We start from the raw sequence: 24,521 nt of genomic DNA, 5'->3' as shown, positions 1-24,521 counted from the left end.
TCATAAATAGCACTGAAGACACAAATAAAATTGTCTTTTCAGGTGCAACACTAGAACAATGCTTACTGATTGGCATAACTTGCATATATTCTCCTTCTCCACTGTGGGCATGGCTCAAAATAACTAAAAAATATTTTAAAAGTTTTGTTTTTCTATAAGTCTTAAGAGCATTAGATTGAACTAAGTTACAAACATCAAACATCTTGCAAATGCCTGTGTACACAGTGTTGCTTTTTGGGCTTTTGAGCAGGAATTTTATGTCGTTTTTTGGTTCCTGAAAAGACAACGAAGGACAGATCCACAATAGATGCTCTGTGATAACAGGAACGTCACCTGTACATGTCACATGCAGATTAAGAAATGCGCAGAATTCTGGATAACTGACCTAAGATCTTTTGCTTTCTGGCTGCATACCTAGGAAGGGATTTAGTACCATGACAATTATTGCTGTAAACTGGAAGCCGAGTGGAAATCTTTGCATGTCTTAGGCCAGCACAGCTGTCTTGGCATAACCTGGCCATACAGGCCTGGCTCCAGTCAGGTTGAAGCTGATACAGCCCCAGAGCTGCTGGAATGTTACACTGGACCAAGACTTGGACTATGTTACTCTTCAACACCTTAAGCAGCTCCTTGGAGTAACTAACTCCTGGAGTATAGTACAGGAACCTGTTTTTATGTCTAGTCCAAGTAGTGTGAGTTCTGTCATTTAACTCTTCAATAAGATATGTTGGGAGAGGAAGAAGAGAATCAAACTGACGTATAAAGTCTGAATAGGATCATTGATTTGAAGAGTATTTGTCAAGTAGGAGTTTGCTGGGTGTCTGAAGTAGTGCTTGATTTATGGACAGAGAGTGTAGTAATATTATATAAAGTAAAAATCTTAGTTATAGCTGGATTTTGGATCTTACCACTGTCACCACAAGTTTTCATTAGTTCTATTGAGAAATAATTATTTTGTACACTTAAGAACATGTATTGCTTTCCAGGCAGCTTCCAATGTAGAGCAGAGAAGAGAAATTAACATTCTTTGTTTGATTTCTAGCCCTGTGAAGGTAACTTTGATAGGAGCAGTTCTTTTCACCCTGCAACGCAGACAGTACTTGCCCATAGCAAAACACAACCTTGTGTTTTTATACACCATCTTTCTCGTTGTCTTCAAGGTAAGAATTTGAAAGTGATTAGTGACCAAATAATAGAAAATATTTTATTTAATTGTTAAAATGCGTGCTGCTTGATGGGAAGGCCAGTTCCTGCTGAAGATATGTGTTTAGAGTTCTGTACATGAGCAGAATGGAAGACCTGTTCTGTTACTGATTCTGTTCAATGTATGCAGTGGATGGGGAGGAAAAGAAAAAAATTAGGAATTTTGGCACTCAGTATTTCATACTCCAGGCTTGTATGTCTGTAATCTTAAAAAAAAAAAAAAAAAAAGCTAATTCTTGTAGAAAGAAACTCTCCTGTTCTCTGTCTTTTGTGTGTACCTATGCAGTCGCCAGTGGGTCTGTAAAACAAACCAGCTGGATTCTCATTTGATTTAAAATGTTCACACAATAAGTGTTTGCGTGGGAAGGGAAGGCATACCAAAACTACTTTGAAGTGGCTGCAAACTATTTTGTAATAAAATAGACCCTACTTCTCTATTGAAGTCTTCAGTCCCTCCAGTCTTGTTCATTTCCAGGATGATGCCTTTCTTCTGGGTTACTAGTTTATAAGAAAACATAATCTCTGTTAGTAGATATCTGGAAATTTTTAGAGCTCCAGAGCTGGTGTTGAACAGACCAGAGAATGTGTAAGTGTGGTTGCCAGTCTCTTTTCTGGGAAGGAGCTGACAAGTTTAATTCTGCAGAAGTTAACTTTAGGGAGCCAAGACTTGAAGCTTATGTCCTTGATTTTCCATCTGAAATGATAAAGACATTGTTGAACTGTGGATGCTGGGAATGAAGAAGGAAAGGAATGTTATTCTGGAAGTGAGAAATTGCAGGTGTCCGCAGGAGCTGGCTATCCGGCTGGGCTGGAGTAACTAAATCCTTACACTGATGGGTTGTACTGACAGGCAGGAACTCGCACCCACTTAGCAAATAAACTAATAAAGCAACAGTGTATCTGGTATAGCTTTTAATAATGTCTCCTAGAAACTTACCGTGTCTCTGAAAGCTGTAGAAACTGTTGCAATGTAAACTTGTCCAGTACCCCGATCTGAAAAACATGTTTTTCAGTCCTGATTCCAAGTTACGTGTCCTAAGAGGTGCCCACCTAAATCTCTGAATTTTATGGAATAAATATGGCTGTCTGGAATTCTAATTAAAGTCTGGTTATGGATCTATGCATTCAAAATGGAATTAGACATTCCATTCTTCCAATTTAAGTGGAAGGAAGCCACTCTGTTTAGTTTTTCAGTTTGAACAAGGCACAAAACTTACACATAAAAGTTGGTCTTCACCTTAAATGCAATTTATTCTCAGGATGATGAATCTTACAGAGAGTTTTTTTGTGCACATTGTTTGTGTATAGCTCATGGATGCATAGAGTCATACAATGTTAAGGGCCGGAAGGGACTTCAGAGATCATCCAGTTCTATGTCCCTGCCATGAGCAGAGACATCTTCTACAAGGCCAGGCTTGTCAAGGCTTTATCCAACCTGGTTTTGAACATTACCAAGGTTGGGGTATCAGCAACATCTCAGGGCAACCTGTATCTCACCACCCTCACTGTAAAGAATTTCTTCCTAGAATCCAGTTTAAATTTCCCCTCTTTCAATCTGTACACATTCCCCCTTGTCCTATTGCTGCAGTTCCCAAGGAAAAATCCCTCTCTGACCTTCCTGTAGATCCCCTTCATAGCTGTGGGAAGAGTGTTGGTCAGAAAGAAAAGCATTCTTTGCCCAATTTCAGCTAAAATGAGCAGACTTCTGTTGGTGATTGCACACCCTCATCCTTGTGTAGAAAGTTAAAAATGCCATACACCCCTTCAGCTTTGAACTTGCTTACCTGTGAAGCCATCACAACTTTTACTGTAACTCGATCCTTGTTCTTCGTAGGTAAAAATGATGTTGACAGGATGTGCAACTTCTCCACTTGCTCCCATTGAGGCTGCAGTGGGCCAAATGTTTTTTGGCTCACGAAAGACACCTTCCAAAGTGAAGGGTGAAAGTGCCACATCTTCCAATGGCTCTTCAGTCTGTGACCAGCCTTCTGAGCAGCACCATGAGGGTGCTAAGAAAAAACAAGCAAAGAAAACAGACTAAGTGACTTGAAATCCTTGTGATGGTCATGAAGATGTGTGTCTTCCAGATTAGGCTGGCTGAGAAGTTTCTCTAAGGAAAGGAGAAGAGGTCTGTGTTGTGGTTTGCCTTTTTGGGATGTGTTGTGTAAGCTATGTGTAAATGCACATGTTGGATTTATGAGTTAAAACTATGAACTTTTATAGTGGGTAAAAGTTTACTAATTTTTGTACTTATGACAACTTCAAATGCTTTTATGTTAAAAAGATAGTTTCAAAAATGTGATAATAATTTTTTTTCCCTACTGTATCACTTGTTTCACATCTTCCTATCCCCCAATTCTTATGTGTCGTTTTGATAACACTGATTTGTACTGTCAGGTGTTCACTGTAGCACGTTCCAAATAAGTAATTAAGTGAGGCTTAATCACTTACACTGTGTAAAATCATAAATATGTACCGATTTAATGCCTTTAACTAGAAAAGTAACTGAACTATTGTTGTGATTCACATTGCATTGGTCTAGATTTTCTTCATTTCTTAAAGTAAATATTTTAAAATAATATTTTTAAATGTTTTAAAACAAGAGTATATTATCTCATTATAAATATTATCTGGCACTTTAAAAAATCTTAGTTAGCAAGTAGAAACATCAATATTTTTGTTGTTGGCTTACTTGGACTCTTATTTGCAAGCATTTGAGATGTAGGTGTTTTATGCCACATTAGTGTTTTACAAGTAGTTTGTAGTTATCTTCTGGTTCATTTGGGTCTAGACATTCTTTGCCTGCATTTTTTTTCCAAGCATATGCACTTGTTTCTTTTCAAAGATATACTTCATTAGGAAGAATACTGGGCAGTACCTCTACCTTGTTTAGTCAGCACCCTGAGCTGCAGCACAGGGATGGGAACAGAATGTTACCCCTGTAATCCATGAGGGAATGGTCAGTGAGCTGCTAGAATACCTGGACACTCCCAAGTGGTGGGATGGGATCTACCCAGGGATGATGAGGGAGCTGACAGAGAGCTCGCTGGGTCACTTCCAGTCATTTACCAGCACTCCAAGTAAACTGGGAGCTTGGCAAATGTGACACGCATCTACAGGAATGGTTAGAAGGAGGATCCAGGGAATTAGAGGCCTGTCACATGTCCTGAGTGCCGGGGAGGCCATGGAGCAGATCACCTTGAGTGCCATCTGGAGCAGGACAGGACAGCCAGGGCATCAGGCCCAGCCAGCCTGGGTTTAGGAGAGGCAGGTCCTGCCTGATCTCCTCCTGTGCCAAGGTGAGCTGCTCAGGGCTGAGGGAAAGGCTGTGGATGTGTCTGCCTGGACTTTACAGAGCCTTTGGCACCTTCTCCCACAGCATCTCCTGAAGAAAGTGGCTGCTCATGGACAGGGCCCTGTGCCCTGGGGGAAGAACGGGCTGAGGGCAGGGCTGGGAGCGCTGGGACACGGAGGGACACCCGGCTGGGCTGGCACCAGGGGTGCTCCCATGGGATCAGAGCTGGGGCCGGGCCTGTTTAACATCCTCACCAAAGCTCTGCATGAGGGCATTGAGGGCCCCCTCAGCCAGTCCCTGACAGCACCAGGGTGGGTGGGATGTGGATCTGCTGGAGGGCAGGAGGGGTCTTGCCAGGCTGGATCCATGGGATGAGGGACAGCCAGGGGAAGTGCTGGCTCCTGCCCTTGGCTCACAACAACCCCATGGAGCTCCAGGATGGAGGAAAGGGGCTGGAAAATGCCCTGGGGGGTGCTGTGCCAGCCGTGGGGTGGCAGCAGGAGTGGGGTAGGGCCTAGCCCTGTTCTGGCCCTGCTGAGGCCACACCTCAGATCCTGGGGGCTGCTCTGGGCCTCCAATGGTAAGAAAGACTTTGAGGGGCTGGAGCATGTCCAGGGAAGGGAACGGAGCTGGAAAGGGAATGGAGCCCCAGGAGAGGCTAAGGGAGCTGGGAAGGGGCTCAGCCTGGAGAAAAGGAGGCACAGGGGGGCCCTTGTGGCTCTGCACAGCTCCTGCCAGGAGGGGACAACCAGGGGGTTGGGCTCTGTTCCCAGGGAACAGGGACAGGAGCAGAGGGAACGGCCTCAAGCTGTGGCCGGGGGGGGATTAATTTAGATATTAGGAAGAATTTTTTCACAGAAATGGTGAAAAGCATTGGAACAGGCTGTCCAGGGAAGTGGTGGAGTAAACATCCATGGAGGGATTTAAAAGGGCGTGTAGACATTGCACATGGGGATATGGTTTAGTGTTGGCCTTAACCATGCTGAGTTAATGCTTGACTTGATCTTAAAGGTCTGTTCCAACCTAAACCACTCTTTAATGTCAGAAGCACTGAAAGTTTTTATTAGCATTTGCTGAAATCTTGCTGCTTTCTGCTTGTTGCATCTTTTTTTACTCAAGATGTGAAGCAGTTCTAAGTGGCATACACTTCATAACTGAGAACTTTGGCATTTTTAGAGATGTTACAATACATAAGAATAGAATCTTTTCAGGGGGATCTTTTCATTGATGTGCCAATTTTTAGAATAAACCATTTTTACAAAATTAGACTATTTTCTTCAGAGAGTACTGCTTTGAAGAGCATTGTTCAGCAAAGAGGGGTTAGGTTAATCTTTGTGCAGAATGCCAAAGAGAATGTGGAGGGAGATCTGATTTGAAAAGACAAAGTTCTAGTTCCAGGTACATCTCTAAATTTAGAAAAGCTGTCACCAATGCTGTGCTTAGAGAAAAGAAAAATAAAAGAACCAAAGAAATTTCTTGTGCCTGAGTAGTCACATTTCCATGGTGATGACCAAAAGCATTGAACTCAGTTTGAAATCCAACTTCATTGCAAATGTGCTGTACCTTGAAAGCTAAAATTACTATTTTCTTTAACACTTAAGAAGAATTAAAACAAAATACCCCAAACTCTTTGGACAAACTGGCAATCAAATTCCTTACATATTACACTGAAACTTAGTGCTCAGTTACAAATGCTTGGAGTATTCATTTGGTGTCTCATTTTTTTGTAGCTTGATATCACGGATTAACTTGAAGGTGCCAATTGACTAGTTAATAATCAGCTAGTTACAAAGCAACACCAGCACATGCTGCCTGTTCATGGTTTTTTAAAGTTTTGGATGTTTTTCTGAATAATTGTGTGTTCTAGATCACATGAACCATACAGAATGGGATTGTGCATGGAACCATGTTATACATGTGTGAAATTCTGCCTGAAAACTGGCTATTCTCAGCCCAAGTCAATGCGAAAATATTCTTAGACTTAGTCTTTCACATGTTTACAATTAGAGGGAAAAATGTATTGTTTTGTATTTGTTTTTAGAGTTAAAGACAACAATAGTAAAATTTTTTTAAAATGTATTTTTGTCTGAACACCTTAAAAATAATACACAACACAAAAAATGTATATTGTGAGAGAGAACACATGTTATGCTGACAGATATCCTGGTTTAAGCACCATGAAAACAAAACTTTGTGTTTAGAGGTATTATGTGTTTCTGAAGAATGGGTGCTCAAAAAAGCTACATGCAAATATTCTGAGAACTGCATTTTATGACACAGGAAAAGATAACCAGTTGCTCAGGGTTTAACCTGAATTCTGTTGGAGATATTAATACAGTGTGTCCAGGATGTCTTAAATAAACAATTCCCAGCTTTCGTGGTGATAGTTTTCTATCTCTGGTAAACTTCTCTGTGTGAGAATTTTGTTAACGATTTCTTATAACTGTTCTGGTAAAGCTTGTCAGATTCAGCACAGCTGCACACATGAACTTCTTGGCTTTATCTGATTTTGTCATTAACCTGGTAAAATTAGAAGAAGCTGCCTTGTGCCTATATAAAAAAAGTAATTCAGAAATTGCTTTATCAGCTCATTTCTTGGGCTAGAAGGGCATATTCCTGGTTAAACCAATTGCTGTTCTGAGTAATTTCTACTAAATACACCCAGCTTCTGTAAAAAGGAATACCTTAAAATTTGCTCCTGGAGCAGGAGTTTCTTTAGACAATAAATGCTATTTGCTTTCCTCTTCTATTTTTTCTCCATTTCATTTTATTGCAAAAAAGTGGAGATGGGAGGATGTTATACAAGCAGTACCATCATCTGAACTGTGATTCTTCAGTGTATTGTTAGGCAAGACACAGTTGTTCGAGAATTCCAAACATCTGTCTTCGGTAGGAGTCTGAATCTGCTCAGCATAAAGGGAATGCAGAAATCTAACATCTTCCAACAGTCTAGACAGTGAATACAAGATTTACTTGGAGTGAATACTCTTAATTTATAAGGTGAATCCTCATTTCTAAGGTCTAAGTAAAGTCTTAAATGAGTAGCAACAGAAAAACACCATTTGACACCAAGATGAGAATCAAAAATGTGTTGTAAATAGTAATTTGCATTTGTTCTGATAAAACTGCTCTGTTAAGCAATCAAAAGCCTTTTGTGAAATGTGTGAAATTGTTCAGCAAGGAATAGATAGTAACATGAAGGCTGACAGAGAAATACATTAATATTCTCAGGCAAGATCACTGATCTGCCAGTGGGTTTTATCTGCAGTCAGGAAGTAGAATGTGGTGAGCAAAATGGCATCCCAAATAAAAACTACTGCAATCCAGTGTGATAAATAGTTTATGCACAGCAACCTGCACCTGGGTTGCACAACCCTTAACCCCTGTCATTGATAATTGCTGATGGGTGAGAGGCTGGACATGACCCAGCTGTGTTCTCTGACAGCCCAGGAAGCCAAACCTGTCCTGAGCTCATCCCACAATATGGACAGCAAGGGAGGAGGGATTATGCTGCTGTGCCCTGCTCAGGTGAGTCTCCGCCTGCACCTGTGGGGTACCCAGTGCAGGAAAGACATAGACCTGTTGGAATGAGTCACAAAAGTGATTAAAGGGTTGGAACACCTCTCCCAGGAGACAGGATGAGAGAACTGGAGATAGAGGCTCCTGGGAGACCTCATAGCATAGGTCATAGCCTTCCAGCACCTTAAGGGGGCTTAAAAGAAAGGTGGGAAGACATTTTAGCAGGGCTGTAATGTTGGAACAAGGGATAGTGGTTTTAAGCTGAAGAAAGGTCTAATCAGATAATATTAGAAAAAAATTATGAGGAGTGTGGTGAAACACTGAAGTGGGATGTCCAGAGAGGTGGCAGATGCCCCATCCCTGGAATCTTCAGAGTCAGGTTGGATGAGGTGCTGATCTAGCCAAAAATGTCCCTGCTTATTGCATGTGAGTTGGACTAGATGGCCTTTAAAAGTCCCTTCCAACCAAAACTAATCTGTGATTCTTTTATTCTATGAAAAAAAGATTTCTTCAGTGTTGAAACATGTTGTCAGAGAGGTTGAGGCAGCTCTTACTGACCCTGGAAGCTGATACTGCCAATGTCATGTAGTTCTTATGAAAGAAGCTATAGGGCAAAAAAGGAAGAAACATGCATCTGAAAGAAAGAAACTGTGTTGTCTTTGGCTGAATATTTAACAAGCACTCTGGCACTTTTTCCTGAAATAAATTAGATAAAATTTTTTTTAGTGGTAGTCATTTCAATCAGAGTCACCTTCAGGTTGGTCAAATTTTCTCCCCCCCCTTGAAAGAAGACTGTTATCAGACAGTTGAATGTCAAGGCTAGATTAGATGGTTTTGGTTTTTAAGTTGGACTTTTTCATGGCCAAATTTGGAATAAAACTACTGGAAGATACTTTGATCTAAAGCTTTTTGGCACACATTCTGTTCTCTGAAAATAATACCCATTTATGGTCCTGGAGTGTTTAGGAATTATGTGGAAGTATTTTTGAGTGTCTTTCAGTGGAATTTCAGAATACCTTTAAGGCACTTAGCAAGTGGATTACTCTGAGCAATATGAAAATACAAACTTACCTGGTTCTATTGTCGTAGCAGAATGTCAGAAAAATCCAAGGTGAAGAAATCAGTTTTACATTGAAGAGAGTGCAGTTTCATGGTAACTGCTTCATCACATGAGCAACTTCTTCAGTTCAGATGTTATTTGTGTGAAAACTTTGCTCTTTTTACTTACCTGCCACCCCTCGTGCACCAAAGCCTGGTTCTGACTCTCCCAGAGTGAGCTGTTTTCCTGTAAAGGAGGCAGTTATTCTCTGGTGTTTGCTTTCTAGCTCCTGGAGGTCTAAAGCAGCGGAGCAGGAGGGAGAGAGGCTGAGTGCTTTACTTGAAATTTTCAAGCAGCGAGCGAGGCCCATCTGTCTGGGCAGCTGGGGTGTGTCTTTGGCTGCAGTCCAATTACCCAAAGTATTTTTTGTTGCCTTTAGTTCAGTATAGCAAGTGAATGTTAAGGAAAACCCTCCTGTCTGATCTTTCAGATACTACTCTGGGAGTCACACGTATTCTGCCTGAGGCGTTTAACTGTTAGGACTGAAGCCATGTTGGAATCTGGAATTAAATAACTAATGTTCCAAAAATTTGGGTACCTTCTCCTGAAGAAGTACACATGTACTTTTTATTTATTCTGGACATTATGGATTAAAAAGCTCAGGATCATGTTGGATTCTTCTGAATCCATCTCTCCAAGTATAATCCAGGCATCCTGTAGCTGGCTAGGGTTTAGAACTGCCTTGCCAAAAGAATGGTTCCTTAGAAATCAAATGTGTTGATGATTTTTTTTTCCCCTTCCCTTATCTTCATTTAAGTCTCCTGCTTATATCAGACTGAAGTTTTGTTTGAGTAAGTTTGGCAGGAATTGGATCATAACTGAGTTTACAAGAAGCTGGAACACAAAGGCTGTTAAAAAACCAAATTTTCAAGGCTTCTGTCTTATTAAGTAGGAAGATACAGATGCCAAATGCTAGTTTACCAAAATCCCTTTAAAAATTAGTGCTAATTTGGAAAGCAGTGAATTTTCAGGAAACAAACTCAGGCATTGCTATTGAGAATATCCACTGTAGACAGACACAGGAACCAAGTTTCCAAGTTGTGCATTGCTGTGATGGTGTTCTTGTCCTCAAATGCACACAGAATGGAGCACAAGGTTAGTGAGCTTCAGACCAGGCTGAAGCAAGAACACAAGGAGTAGGACAAAGTGAAGTAACTCCTGGGAATGCTATGCAACATCCTATTACATGGTGTAGCAAGAGGAGGGAACCCAGACTGTTGTCAGAAATTAACTAGGAATATGGTTCTAATACTGGTACAGCCTTATTGTTGCTGACCCAAGAGGTGACATGCTGCATTCCTGAGTCTGTACCTGGTCTGTATGGATATCTATGAAATCAGAGCATCAATGCTACAAGGAAAAGCAATGATTAAGAAGGTCAAGCTGGGTAAGACCCCTGGGGATACATTTGCAGCATGACCTACAAGAATGTGACCAGGCATTTCAAGTTACTAATGAGAATGTGCTTGTGATACCTTTAAACAGTGCTGATTTTGAATGCTTTTTTACCCAGGGTAAAACGATGTGAAGAAAAGTGGGGTCTGAGCACTTCATTATTGCCAGAAAAAGGGAAAAAAAAAAGAAAAAAAAAGAGGGCATTGAAAAGGATATTCCTGGTAAAATGCATTCTACCTTCTAGGCATGCAGTAAAGCAGTCATGTCAGGCAACACAGAATTCAGAATTTAAGTACCCCTAGTGTGGGCTTCTTACTGCTCATCCAGGAGCATCAGATCAGTGAGCCTACTGGATCTTCTTTGTTCTGAAAGGAAAGAACAAGAAAACTGATAAAAGTTGTGCGTTGGCTTTGGCACAGAGAGTGACTGACTCGGTAGGTCGACTGTTGGCTCAATTCTAGCAGGAGCACTGCCCATCACAAAATCTGTAAAATCAACTCTACCCTCATGCATATGGAATGATTTTTGCATAGTACAGCAATTTCAGCTGGAACTTGTAAGTAATGGTCCCTGAGCAAACAAACAAACAAACGAGCAAACAAAGAAAAGCCATTTAAGTTGCACAATGTATAATTAAGCTGTGGAACTAGTTGCCTGCAGTAGAAGTGCTAGAAATGGAAAGCAGTTAGATACCAGTTGTGACTCAGGCAGGCCTCACAGAGTTTTATCAGATGGTGGGAGGATATTTTTAGAGAATTACAGAATGGCTGGGGCTGGAAGGGAACTGTGCATCACCCAGTACAACCCCCTCTCAAAGCAGGGTCACCTGGAGCAGGTGGGGTTGGAATGTCTCCAGAGAGGGAGGCTCCACACCCTCTCTGGCAAACTCCCAGTGCTCTGCCACCCTCAATGGGAAGAAATTATTCCTCGTGTTGAGTGGAACAACTCTTCTTTTTAGTTTGTGGCCATATGAATGCATTGACCTATTCTCCAATATTCTATTGTCAGACCCTGTCCCCCAGGGAAAGGTCCTGACGGTTTTTTTGGGGATATTACAGGAATCAGCACATCTGGAGCATGAAGGACTGGCTTCACCCTAGAAAACCCACGTTCCATGACCGTAGCATTTTCCCTGCCAGGAAAACAAAAGGCTCCTGGGCTGGAGAGGCCCTTGGACTCATGGCTGTGTTGTAGCAGCAGTGTTTATATTTGCTTCTGAAAGGTGGGCACTTGTTTTGTCAGTGAGTCCTCTCTAACAAAACAGAAGTCCTTCTCTTGCCTCTGTGCAGCTCATTATTTGTAGAATGCTTTCAGGAGCCCACATGAAAGGGTATTTTAGATGCACTAATTATTAGTGTTAAGTACAGCTCCTTTGTCTGAGGGCTTTCTTCCAGCTGAAAATGGGTTTGACTCCAAGGAAACATATTTTTCTTAGAACACTATATTGGTTTTAAGTCTGGAAGCAGAGAAAGCAAATAATGCTATTTTGTTAAAAAAAAAATATTTTTTCAGGGGTGAAATTTATCTCTTCCCTTATTTTAATTAGAAGTATTATTGTTTATGAAAAACTGGTGTTTAATTCTTCATGGGGAAATGGTCAAACAGTAAAATGAATAGTTTTTGGAAAAAAAAAGTAATTTCCTCTGTTACTTTCAATCATTTGCTTAGGTACTGACAGAAAATTTTCTTGGAAGCTGTCATCTCATTCAGAAAGCAGACTTTGAGTTTAATGAAAAGTTTCAGCAAATATCTGCTGTGTAAAAAGTACCCACTTTTTTTTTCCCCAAGACAAATTTTTTCTTTAAGACCCATCATACTACAGTATGGAAATTTTCTGTGATGATACAGGGTTTTGAAAGCTTGGATGGTGCCAGCAAGTTGTGTTCATGTGCTAATGATGACTTGCTTTGCTGTCTAGGTTGCAGGGAAGAGTTTTACTTCTGTAATCTAGTCGTAAAAGAGGTTTTGTTATTTTCTGATGCCAGTCACAATAAAATAAACATTGTTCTCCTCTTGAAGAGCCTCAAAATGCTTCAGTCTGAAAAAAAATGAGTGGTTTAGTCTTACTTAGAGCAGTCATGTCCTTTTCCCCTTCCAATGTTAAACTAGTGCTAAAGGTATCTGTTTAAGCCTATCACATAAGTACTAATAATAGGGAGAGGGTATTTTTTTTTTTTAATTGTAGGAACCTATGCTATTGAGCTCATCATTTTGTAAGAACAGAGCATCTCAAGCAAGTGGAGAAAGCCACTTTGTTTATCTGGCTTGTGCTCAGTGTTATGGAAACACAAACACTCTTGGAAAAAAAGCAGTAGAGGAAGTGTTGAAACAGGGTGTTGTGCTAATCTGCTTCAGCAGCCAGGTAGAACACTGTGGGAATCCTTAAAATCAGAGGGTTTTGGGAAAGCTGCAAAAGGCAGGCCTCAGAGACAGCAGAACTGTGATTAGAGCTAAGCAGTAACCAGAGATAAGTCAGCAGAAAAATTATGTAAGAAGTAGAAAAGTAAGGACAAATAAAACAATGGTCTGTGTATTAATGCTTGTCTAGAATAACTCCCTAACCTACAGAAAAGTTTATCTAGCAAGACATTAGGAAGTTTGAAGCTTAATAATGGAGCTCTGTGCATTGTGTTTTAAGGCTTACAAGCAGGTATTGTATTCAGAAGAAGTGGGCATTGTTTTAACCAAAGGTACGTGTGCTTATAGTGGTTGGACAGAACTACTGTCAATATGCTTTTGCTTTGTGTGATGGGTCAAAAAACTTTTAAAGTAAGTTATAACATTAAATTCTTTGTGTTCTGCTGGGGATGAGAGCTGCTGGCATCTTCCCGTTGTCATGACCATGTAATGAGACTGATGCTGGAAAGCAAACAGCTTGAGGCACGTTCCACAGCAGTCCCGTCCCGTTTGTGGTTTGTACAGAGACCCCCGGCCAGCAATAGAGCACCAGCAGAGAAATTTTCTTATTCTTTGGTCCTTGGTGCCCCACTTAAGGGCATTACCTGATGGTTCTCAGGGCTGTGACTTGTGAGATAGGAAAAGCTGTAAAACCTGGTGAAGGTCTTGCTTGGAGTCATGGCTGGGAGCTGTGTTTAGCATTAGCTGAGCACAAGGCTGGCCTGCATATGGACAGTGAAAAGCCATGCGTCACTCTGCACTGCTCTCTTGGATCTAACTTAGAGCACCTTACCTTTTGTTACATTTGTCTTGTAATGTTTACCAAATCTCTGAAGGCTGAACTATACAACAGGACCTGATGATCTTAAAGGTCTTCTTCCAACCAAAATGATTCTGAAAGAGTAAAAACCTCTTGCTTGATTGGGGTTACTTTGCCTTGCATTATTGTGACTGACAGGTGGGTGTGCAGATGTTTTCATACAGCCAATAAATGCAGGACAGTTCAGGACAAAGAGGGGGGTCAGGCACTTCAAGATCACCTGTGAAATGGCCTGAATGCTGCTGCTGTCTGGAGAGCTTGTTGTGAACAGTTCTGCCATCTGCCAGAACACTTTGCCAAATTAATTACAGATCAACTGTGAGAAAGTCTGAATGACCATTACCAACCATGGTGGCATTCTCCTAGCAAAAATATTGTCCTCGTGTGCCCCAAAAGCATTTCAGGATGTATTGTAAATAGCAAGATCAGAAAATCTGGAAATAGAGATCTGTTTCCAGCTCTCTGTGTTCAGTCACTGGCAGTGCATTGAAGGCTCTAGACCCATCTATGCTCATTTAAAGCTTTGGCCTGACCACTTAACAGAGGATGCTTGGAAAGATTCTGAGCACATTTAGTGTTCCATTCCCCTTGGGTGTGCAAATTTCCAAAGCTGCTGTGATAATCTTGGCCTGGAGATCCAGCAGAGAGCATATTGTCTGCAACACTGTGTGTCCTTGGCTCACCATCAGGTGGGAAGAGGCGCTGGGTTCTGGGTTTGCATGTGCCTCTGCTTTTAGAAACACTTTGGGCAAGTGGAGGAACAGTTCTGCACAGCCATTACAGTCTCTTCTGTACATGATGTTTGGGCACATTTTAAAGCCTTTATTTCCTCAGCCATGAAATCTTCTTTGAGTGGTTGCATTCTGTCTTGTAAATACTCTAGTCAGGGCTTTTCCAACATGTGTTTACAAGCCTCTGTGGGTGTGCTTGCCATAGTAATTCCTGGCTACATTTTATTGGGGATGTCATGATACTCACAGGGTTTGGAGAGAGAAGAACCATTCCAAGTGGGAAATGTCATTCACAATTCCCACTGGCATGGACCAAAGCCACAGGCTTAAGACTTCTTTAGAAAGTCTTCCTCTTTGTAAGGGATGTACAGTCTTTATATTTTCTCTGTAATAAAGCTGTGCTACTTCCATCAATATATACAACTGTTCTCATTTTACCCTTTCTCTCTGCTCACTGTCATTATCCAAAATAGTCTCTAACCAAAAAAAAAAAAAAAAAAAAAAAAAAAACCAGATTAAACTAACCTCCTCTTTTTTTTATGTGCACCTTCCTAGTTAAATGTCTTTGAGCTGATGAGCTATCACTTGTTGAGTCACGGCAAACCCTTTGTCCACATTATGACTAGTAGATATTTAATTGCCTCCTGAATTAAATTGTTCTTTCCACCTTCTGTGGTTATTTTCCCTTATCTCCTTTGACATTCACATTACAAAGTAACAATGTTGTAATTGTTTTGAAAAGAATGAAATTACTTTGCCTGTGAGACACTCAATCTTGGTAGCTCTAACGAGGTAGAACTGTTGGGTGGCAGGCAAGAGTGTCACCCTGCAAAAGATGAAAGAAAGGCACAAAGGGAATTACACACATTATTTAAGAAGGGAGGGGTCATCTTGGTGCTGACTGAGACAGATGTGAACCCGAAGATCACGGTGCAGAGTAGGACCATATAGGTTTTGTGTGCTGTGGTCAAGATCCTGATGAAAGAGACCCAAGAGTGTGTCAATTACCCAACGTGGAAGGTGTTCCATTAGCACACCAACACTTGTAATCCATAATTAGGGCTGTGTGGACCAGTGTTACACTTCCCAGTGTGTGGGAAGTGTTATCCATGGAGCAGTACTCCAACTGCAGTGACCAACACTTGTCTTCCAGTGCTCATTTCCCCACTGGGGCATTCACAGCATTCCTGAGGAGCTGAAGTTATGAAGGCCAAGATATAGCAGATTTTGCTGAGAGGCACGACAGCTCATACACATCAACTGTGTAAGGCCTGTGAGGGGAGATGCTTAGCTTGGGGTGGTGGAGAACACCACTGAGCTGCTGCCTTCAGTTTTGGGGGGCAATTTCCATTATTCTCTCTGCAGTTCTGGTAGTCCCAGTACCCTGATGCCTCAAGAGGAAGAAGACTCTTGGTTCCTGCTTCCTTACAGTGTTTCTCCTTGTGAGTTCTGCATCCCTGTGTTCTGCACACACAGCCTTGGATGATAATGACTTTTAACTTTTGTATTTCAAAATATGGTAGAAAAAACATAATGTTTTGGACTGTTTCTAGATTCTCACCTCTTTTACCTTATTACTGTGTTTTCTGCCATCATTTAGGGTTTTTCCAGGGCTCTAGAAACAAAGGTGTTGGTCCAGTAATTTCCAACTTTGGCATATGGGCAGAAGTCCTGATTAAGCAAAATACTCTGAGCACCATCAAGAAATCCCTGTAAGCCCTGACAGCAGAGGGCTTGGCTCAGCCTTTTAACTTGTCTGTCCACATAGCAGTGGCAAAAGACATTGCAAAGAGTTGGTGGTGGCTGTTCACAGAGTGAGGGAACCCCCACTTTAAATCTTGGGAACTGTTCCAGGTTTAATGTAGAGCGTGAGGTGCATCCCTGTAGGTTTTGACCCAATAACAGCCTTCATGCTGCTGAAGCACACCAACCAAAAGGTGGTTTTTTTAAATTGTCTGAAATGGCAATGGGATCTATTAATACATTGCAGAGTTTATAATTTATTTTGGTGAAAGTACATAGTAATTTTTAATTTGTTTTCCAAAACTAATAAATAGTATTTGCTTTGAAGGATCTGCGCTAGTCCAACTGGCTGATGACCCCATCAAAATGATGACAGATTATTCTTTTCTTTTCCAAAAGTAGGAAAATATGATGACCTAACATCATAATGAAGGTCCTTTTTTTGAGGAACAAAAGCCTTGTATTTCACCTCCTTCATTTCAGTTGTTTTGTTACATAAGTACAAAACAGTTAAGCTGAAAACAATCAACAGTAATATAGATCTAGCAGTTGATCTGCATGTTTGTTCAACTTCTGCTTTCAAAGAAGAGGTTTGCATGAGAATTGAGACTCATATAATTGAAATTACCTGTGAATCACATATAATTTAAGTTTCCTGACAATTACAATTTATCTTTCACGTAGCAGCTTTGCTAATTGAAATACAGTCAACCTGTCTCCAGCCATATATGCAGGGAAAAGTTCTGTTCCTTTCACTGAAATTGGGTGGAGGATAGAAATCTGCACTATCAGAACTATTTGCAGCATAGCCAGAGATCAGAGACGTTTTAAAGTGCAAGCACCAAGTCTTTGGAACAACCCCCCACAGCACATTTTCCACACAAGTCTCCCCCTGACAGTGAGTATCTGTGTCTGAAAATGGCCTATCTCCAGTAACCCCTGGGCATCCCTGAAACTGGCAATATTATACTATGAACAGTCACCTTCTCTGTGCCTTCCCAGATGTGTATAAAATTTGCCATGGCTGAAGTCTCTCTTTTGGGAAGTTCCAGAGGTAATTGTCTGGAGTTAACTTACAGGGCTCCTGTCAAAAGGAATTAATATTTCAGCAACTCCTTGGCCAACTCCATGGCAGTACTAAAATAGCTGACTGCCTTACACATCAGCTGGCCTTGCTTAGGTGGAGCAACTCAAATGTTTTTAAAAGCAAAACAGTTATCATGCTTCCATTGCTTCCTGCAGCAAAATTCTTCTGGCCAAAAAGGTTTCAAGAGAATGAGTGTTTTTCTTTTTCTCTCCATTTATCTTTATTTATAGCTTGCGAATGTTGGGAAATGTCTGACAAGAAACTGGGAGAGGAATGGATTTTAGGAACTGAAGGTCAAATATTTTGTTCAAGAGAAGCCTGAGTTGTTCATGATGGAAAGGACAGCCTGATGACAAAGCTATGTGCTTTGGTGTTTAAGGTACACAACTGCAAAGAGAAACTGATTAAATTCAGGATTAGATCTTCAGTAGACACAATGGATTCTTTCTCACACACACACAGTGCTCATCTGGAGTCCAGAGCTTCTCTTGGAGCTCTTTTTGATATGAAATTCAGCAGCCTTTATGACCAGATCATGTGCTCTTTTTCCTCTTTGTTCATAACAGTATTTGCAGTATGAGAAAATAATACTCAGCACCAGTAAGAAATATCAACTAGGTACAAATAAACCTGTGTTCCATCATGAATTTCTTTCCCTACAACACACTTTCCCATGGTCATTTTATCCACTGATGACTGCATCCCAGCTGGAGCAGGCTGGCAAAATTAATCCAAAGTCCTTGAATTCAAGATGATTTAAATGGACAAGGGATCTTTTTCTGAGGTTATCAGTTTAAAGATGTCAGCCACTTGGCCTTCAAACTGTGAGCTGTCTAATCCTTATCTTGGTAAAGTCAGCAGCAATGTCTTCACTGACTTTAGCAGAAGTGAACCTTAGATCATTACTGCCCAACTATGATCCTTTGAACCATTTCACCCTCAACAGCATACAGCTGTGTGTCAGATGTGATTATTTCATTGCTTATTCAGGTTTTCTCTCATTTTCTTCTGCTTTTCTATCTCAAATGGTATTTCACCTTCACTGTTTCATATTTTATCAGACTTAATTTGAAATGCATTGGTCTTATCATTTTTAACACTACCCATTCCTCCTGCTCCTTGTAATTTTCAATTCCACAGCCTGGGCTGGGATGTTAAAACATCTTTCCTAAAAGTAGGGTAGCACTTCATCTTGAAGGTCTTTGGAGGAAATGTCCAGCCACAAAATCTCAGTCTAGGTACAAGGTTACTCAGAAATTGTTTTGATCTTGATTCCTTTTAGACTTTTTAAAATCAAAAAAGGTAAAAAGGAGAAAAATATTTTACCTTGCGTTATGTGGTACAAATTTTCTTGAACTATTGTTTTTCAAGTTAGAGGGTTTTTTTTTTGTTGTTGTTGTTGTTTTTTTGTTTCCTTTGTTTTGTTTTGTTTTGTTTTGTTTTAAAATCATGCTTCTTCTCACTTTGGGAAAAGCCAAAAAGGTAAATCAACAAACTTGAAATATGTCTGTGTTACAAAGCTCACTTCTAATTCAGCTGACAGGTCTGGGTGATCCCAAAAAAAGCCGAGAAGGGTGGAAGGGTGAAAGTAGCCTTCTACTGCTCTTACATCACTTAGAATTGCATGTGCTCATGAACACACTCACTTCAGGTGATCCTTTCTTGTTAACTTAAATTAAAGGAGGCTTTGGTTCTGCTCTCTTTGAAATGGTTTTTCGTGTTGTATGCTGCAAGAACGAAGTATGCAATGAGTATTTGACTCAAAAGCCAAAGCCCTGTAATCCCTGAATTATTTAAAATAGAGGACCAAATGATGGTTTCAGCTGCAGTCAGCTGGGTAGGTAGTGTCAGTAATTGACAAATTTGACCTAATGCCTGTTTATTGTGATACCTGGTATCTTTGGCAAATTACATTAACAAATATCCTGGTGTTTTCCTTGGCAAATGGCATGAATACCACTCTTGCTTTATTCTCTTTGTCTCAGCAAATACTTTATGGCAAGTATTCATCACCAATAAAGGGTGAGATCACCTGCAGTGCAAAGCCCATTAGGTCATGTATTTTGGCATTCTGCTGGGCTGCAAGGTCTGCCACAAACTTGGCTGAACTGTGCACGATGCTGACAGTGTTTCCCAGGCAATAGGAATCAGATATCCTTTTTCCTTTGTGCACAGAAGTGTGTACTTGACGTGGTGAGTAGTGGTGGTGTGGTACAGGCTTAGACTTTTTTGCCTAACCAAGACTTGTAAGTAAAAATGTGAAACTGAGTTGTTTAAAATATGCCCTTGTTAGGACTTTTTAAGAGCATTTACACCCACTGTTGTATTCCTGTGTTCTTTTCCCACCCTGCCTTTGCCTACCATTTCTCTACCCTTTGTAGCACATGTCTGACACTTTCCTCTCCCACTGTGTCCCCTGCCCCACTGGTGGCTTCAGTCAGCTTAAAATACCATCCACTGCCATGAGTAATGAGCTCCTCTTGGAATGTCTCCCTGGGAAATCTGAGACTCTGGCTTCTCCATCAGTATTTGCTCTGCTGCTGATGGCTCTGGCGTGTCCTTCAGTTACCAGAGCAGAAGTCAAGGGGACTTGTGCATGTTGAAGCTCCTTTTCCAGCAGTGCCCTGGGGATATGAATATCTACCTGCCCTCAAGTCGCTTTTGAAACTCCTGCTAACTGGCTGACAAGTGGAAGGTAGTCACTTCAATATATCCACGGATATGACATTTGATTTTTAGGAATTACAGTGCACTGGAACTGCAGATGGGCTGCATGCACATTGCTTCTTACTCGTGGCCTTCTAAGCATCAAGCTTAATGAACCCCTGGTGCCCCTGGTGACTGCTGCAGTCCACACATGTGCTCTGTTGTTTTTCAGCATTTCTCAGAACTGTATGGATGTCAAATTTACTGGAATTAGTGGAAGGGCACATCCATCTAGCAGCATGTGCCCTAATCATTGGTGAAGCCAAGAAGAGTTTACAAGCAACCTGATGTCCAGATCAATCCTGCAGTAGGTTACTAACACGATCTTGTGGGGTCTGCTAACAGGCTGAGTTATTGTTCAAAAGAAGGTTAAAAAGATAGTGCTAGATTTACTTTAGTTAGGTTGTCTGGTTTTTTTTTTTTTTTTATATATTCATTTTAATTTACTTTTCTCTCTATGCTTTCCCTATAATAAAAAATAAACATTCACAATTTTGTATCTTGGTCACTCTTCACCCATGTAAATGATAAGTCTGAGAAAATTAACTCAGTTTAAGGTGGAGCTTGAAATGTTTATGAAGGGACCTATAAGACACAGTCATCTACCTTAAGATGGACTCTTTGTGAGAACTGAGGGGGCCCTTTTCAGTCCTGTTTTTCCAGAACACATGCTGTAAAAGTTCAAGAGATACAAATCTGCATGTACCTTGTGCAGTACTTTCATGCATTAACAATTTTATTCTAGAGGAGCAACTAGACTCTTGACAAATTCTTGTTATTTATAGTGGCTGCTGGCTCTACCTCCACCAGAAGTCTTAGAGGATGTAGAAGATGGAGGACTGGAGTGTCTTGCCTGTGCTGCTGCTGTCCTTAGGTGATCACCTGGAACTGAGCATCAAAGGGACCCATCTGTTCTGCCGTGCCCAGAGGGGGAGCAGGTACAGGTGGTTTATCAGCTCCTCAGTGCAAGCGGTGACTGACAGAGCTGTTGACATAAATCTTTGTAAATCAGCACCGAGGTGTTTCATGGCAGGGTACAGAACTGCGAGAAGAAACAAAGGAATAAACGAATAAACATCTCAAAAAGATGGTTGATATCAGAGATTACTTCCCCCTTACCTCTTAATATCCTCTAACAAGGCAGCTGATTGCTGATGGATGCAAATTGTCCTGATTTACGTAAGACTCTGGAGCACTGATGCTTCTCTGTCAATTCTCTATTTCTTTGATGGTTCTGGATTAAATCTAAAAAAACCTGGCTTTGTTTAAGTCCCTCTAACAACTGGCAATAGAGCTAGTGGGAAATAACCTACTTGGCTAAGTCTCCCATGCTGTCTACTGTGGCTTCAATTTACATAATTTGTTTTGTTGAACAAAACACACTCTCCTCCCCCCAAAAAACCTCTTTTGTGGATGGCAAATGATCTGCCACAAAATCTTCTTGTGCCCATAGATGGCTTCAGGGCTTGTAATTATTCTGAAGCTCAGAGCAGTTGCTTCTGGAAGACAAACAAATACAAAAAATAGACCCAAACCAAATCAAACCAAAGTGTCTGGTGCTCAGCTGGTGCCACCTTGGCCTCTGGACCCACGCTGGCCTGATTGTTGGGGCTGGAATGAAGGACTCCATGTGTGAAGCTATCCTGGGCAAAGCAGAAAAGCTGCAGACATTTTTGTCACCCTTTCATGGCATTGCACACATTCTTTTGGAAAATTGGGCTAAACTGGGCTGACAGCGCAAAGGGACCATGCACCCAGAGTGCTGTGTCCAGTTCTGGACTCCTCAGGACAAGGAAAATGAGCTACTGGAGAAGGTCCAGTGGAGGCCCACAAAGATGGGTCAGGGTCTGAGGGAGGTGAGCCTGTTTAGTCTGAGGAAGACTGAGAGGGGGTGTCATTAATGCAGATAAATATCTCCAAGAGGATGGTCCCAGACTGCTTTTGGAGGTTTCCAGCAACAGGACAAGGAACAATGGCCATAAATTAAACCAACTTCAGATGAGGAAGAACTTTCCACTGAGGGTGGCAGAGCATTGGAAGAGGGGGCCCAAGGGGATCATGGAGTCTTTCTCTCTGAATAGATTCCAACCCCACCTGGACATGTTCCTTTGTCACCTGCTCCAGGTGACCCTGCCTTGGCAAAGGGGGTTGGACTGGATGATTTTCAGAGGTCCCTTCCAACACTTATATTTCTGTAATTCTATGATTTTTGAAGTGAGAAGAGGCAGTTTGGAAAAAGGGAAAGCCCAGCACATGTGAAAGCTCATGCTGGCTGTGCTGCCACAGAGATGAAGAACGCAGCTTGGGTTTGAAGTTTGGGGATGGGAACAAAGGGTAGACCCCAGGGGTGGCAGCTGGGGAGGTGGGAATGTGTCCTGGCTGTTTCTGGAGCCAGGATGCTCCTGTGAAGGGAAAGCAAAGACGCCTGAGGGCTACAAGAGAAGAGGGCTGAGAACATCTGAAGAGTATTTTCAGTGTTCTGTGTCAGAAATAGTGTGGCCAGCAGGACCAGGGAAGGGATTCTTCCCCCTGTACTCAGGGCTGCTGAGGCCACACCTCAAGTGCGGTGCCCAGGTCTGGGCCCCTCAATTCAAATGGACGCAGAGGGGCTGGAGTGACTCCAGAGAAGGGAATGGAGCTGGGGAAGGGTCTGGAGCACAAATCTGATGAGAAGAAGCTGAGGGAGTAGGGTAGCCTCAGCCTGGAGCAAAGGAGGCTCAGGGGGGACTTTGTGGCTCTGCACAACTCCTGACAAGAGGGGACAGCCAGGGGGGTTGGGCTCTGCTCCCAGGGGACAGGATGAGATGACAAAACTTCAAGCTGCGCCAGGGAATTAGGAAGAATTTATTCACAGAAAATGTTGCTCGACATTGGAATGAGCTGCCAGGGAGGTGGTGGAGTCACCTGGAAGTGCTCAAGGAGCAGCTGGATGTGGCACTCGGTGCCGGACCAGGCGGCGTCCGGTCACCGGCTGCACTCGGTATGCTCAGAGCCCTTTTCCAACATCATTGATCCAGTGGCACCGCGGGGGCGCGCAGGGGCGGGCGCGGGGGCGCGCCCCGGCTCCGGCGGCGCCACGTGGCCGCGCAGCCTCCGCGCTCCCGCCGGCAGGTGGCGCGCGCCCGCCGCTGCCGGGGCGAGGCGCGCTCCCGCTCCCGGACCTGATCCCGCTCCTGATCCCGCTCCTGATCCCTCTCACCCTCCCGGATCCTCTCCCTATCCTGATCCCGCTCCCACTCCCGCCTCCGCTCCGTCTCCCGCTCCGAATCCCTCTCCCGTTCCCGCTCCTGACCACACTCGGCTCCGCTCCCACTCCCGCACCCGATCCCGCTCCCGGCTCCGCTCCCGCGCCATCTCCCGCCCCTGGCCCCCTGAGCACGGCACCGGTCCCCGAAGCCCAGCGGGACCTGGTACCGCTCCTCCCCCGTCCCGCTGCCCCCGCCGCTCCCGCCCGGCACCGTCCTGCTCCGGGCAGGGGCTGCGGGAGCGGGGAACCGCGGGTTCACCAAGGAATCACAGGGTCAGCCAGGCTGGAAAACATCTCTGAGGTCATCGAGTGCGACCTGTGACTGATCCCCGCCTTGTCACCCAGACCACAGCGCCGAGTGCATTCCAGTCTCTCCTTAAACACCGCCAGGGACAGTGACTCCACCTGGGCAGCCCAGTCCCATGTCCAGTCACCCATTCTGGGAACAATTCTTCCTGATGTCCAACCTAAACCTCCCCTGGTGCAACCTGAGGCTTTCTCCTCACATCCTAACCCTTGTTCCCTGGGAGCAGAGCCGGACCCCCCACCTGGGTGTCCCCTCCTCTCAGGGAATTGTGAAGAGTGAGAGGTAGCTGAGTCTCTCGAGCTCCCTCAGCTGCTCCTTATCAGACTTCCACCCTTCCCCAGCTCCATTCCCTTTCTGTGGCCTTGCTCCAGCACCTCATCATCTTTCCTGAAGTGAATAACCCAGAACTAGATATTGGACTCAAGGTGTGGCCTCAGCAGTGCCAGCACAGGGGGAGTCACTGCCCCGCTCCTGCTGCCACCCTACGGCTGGGACAGCCCAGGGGTCATCGGCCCCTTGGCCACCTGGGCTCATGTTCAGCCACTGTTGACCAGCACTTCCAGGTCATTTTCCACTGAGGCACTTTCCAGCCATTTTCTCCCCAGCCTGTCGCACTTCAGGGGTAGAAAAACCCACCTGCAACAGTCCTGTGGCTTCCTGGGTTATTTGAGGCTGACGTAGTGAAATCTGAATTTTGATTGCCCCCTTGTTCTTAGCATTCTGATGATTGTATCTTGTTTTCTTTTCCTTTAACTTAGATTTGATTTCCTTCCAGTGAGCTGCTTCCAATGTTACCTCATGACTCCAAGCACTGCTGCTTCTCCATCCAGCTGGTCGGTGCTCCGTGCAGCATTGCAAGATGCTGTGTGTCAAATACATTTTAAAAGTCTTTGTTGAGGGGAGGAAAAGTGCCAGCAAAACTTCAGCCCTGGACATGAGAAGAGCAGACATCAGGCTGATCAGGGAACTACT

General features: G+C 42.9%; 1 protein-coding gene across 3 annotated transcripts in view; it reads left to right on the top strand.

The window, feature by feature from the left end:
• Positions 1 to 24,521, top strand: part of TMEM38B (transmembrane protein 38B) — a 50,835-nt gene that overhangs the window by 9,286 nt on the left and 17,028 nt on the right. The window contains exons 5-7 of one of the 3 annotated variants that reach the window (XM_050986819.1): positions 1,043 to 1,160; positions 3,038 to 8,026; positions 20,781 to 21,083. In XM_050986819.1, coding sequence (XP_050842776.1) covers positions 1,043 to 1,160; positions 3,038 to 3,244 — 325 coding nt within the window. In that variant the 3' untranslated portion in view covers positions 3,245 to 8,026; positions 20,781 to 21,083. Of the gene's footprint in view, positions 1 to 1,042; positions 1,161 to 3,037; positions 8,027 to 20,780; positions 21,084 to 24,521 lie in introns of those variants that run through there. The other 2 variants (XM_018923318.3, XM_018923317.3) reach the window with 2 other exon arrangements.

The sequence above is a fragment of the Serinus canaria genome, chromosome Z, assembly GCF_022539315.1.
Source record: "Serinus canaria isolate serCan28SL12 chromosome Z, serCan2020, whole genome shotgun sequence".
Lineage (NCBI taxonomy): Eukaryota > Metazoa > Chordata > Aves > Passeriformes > Fringillidae > Serinus > Serinus canaria.
Note: the sequence above shows the minus strand (reverse complement) of the source record. Positions and strands in the feature narration are given on the sequence as shown.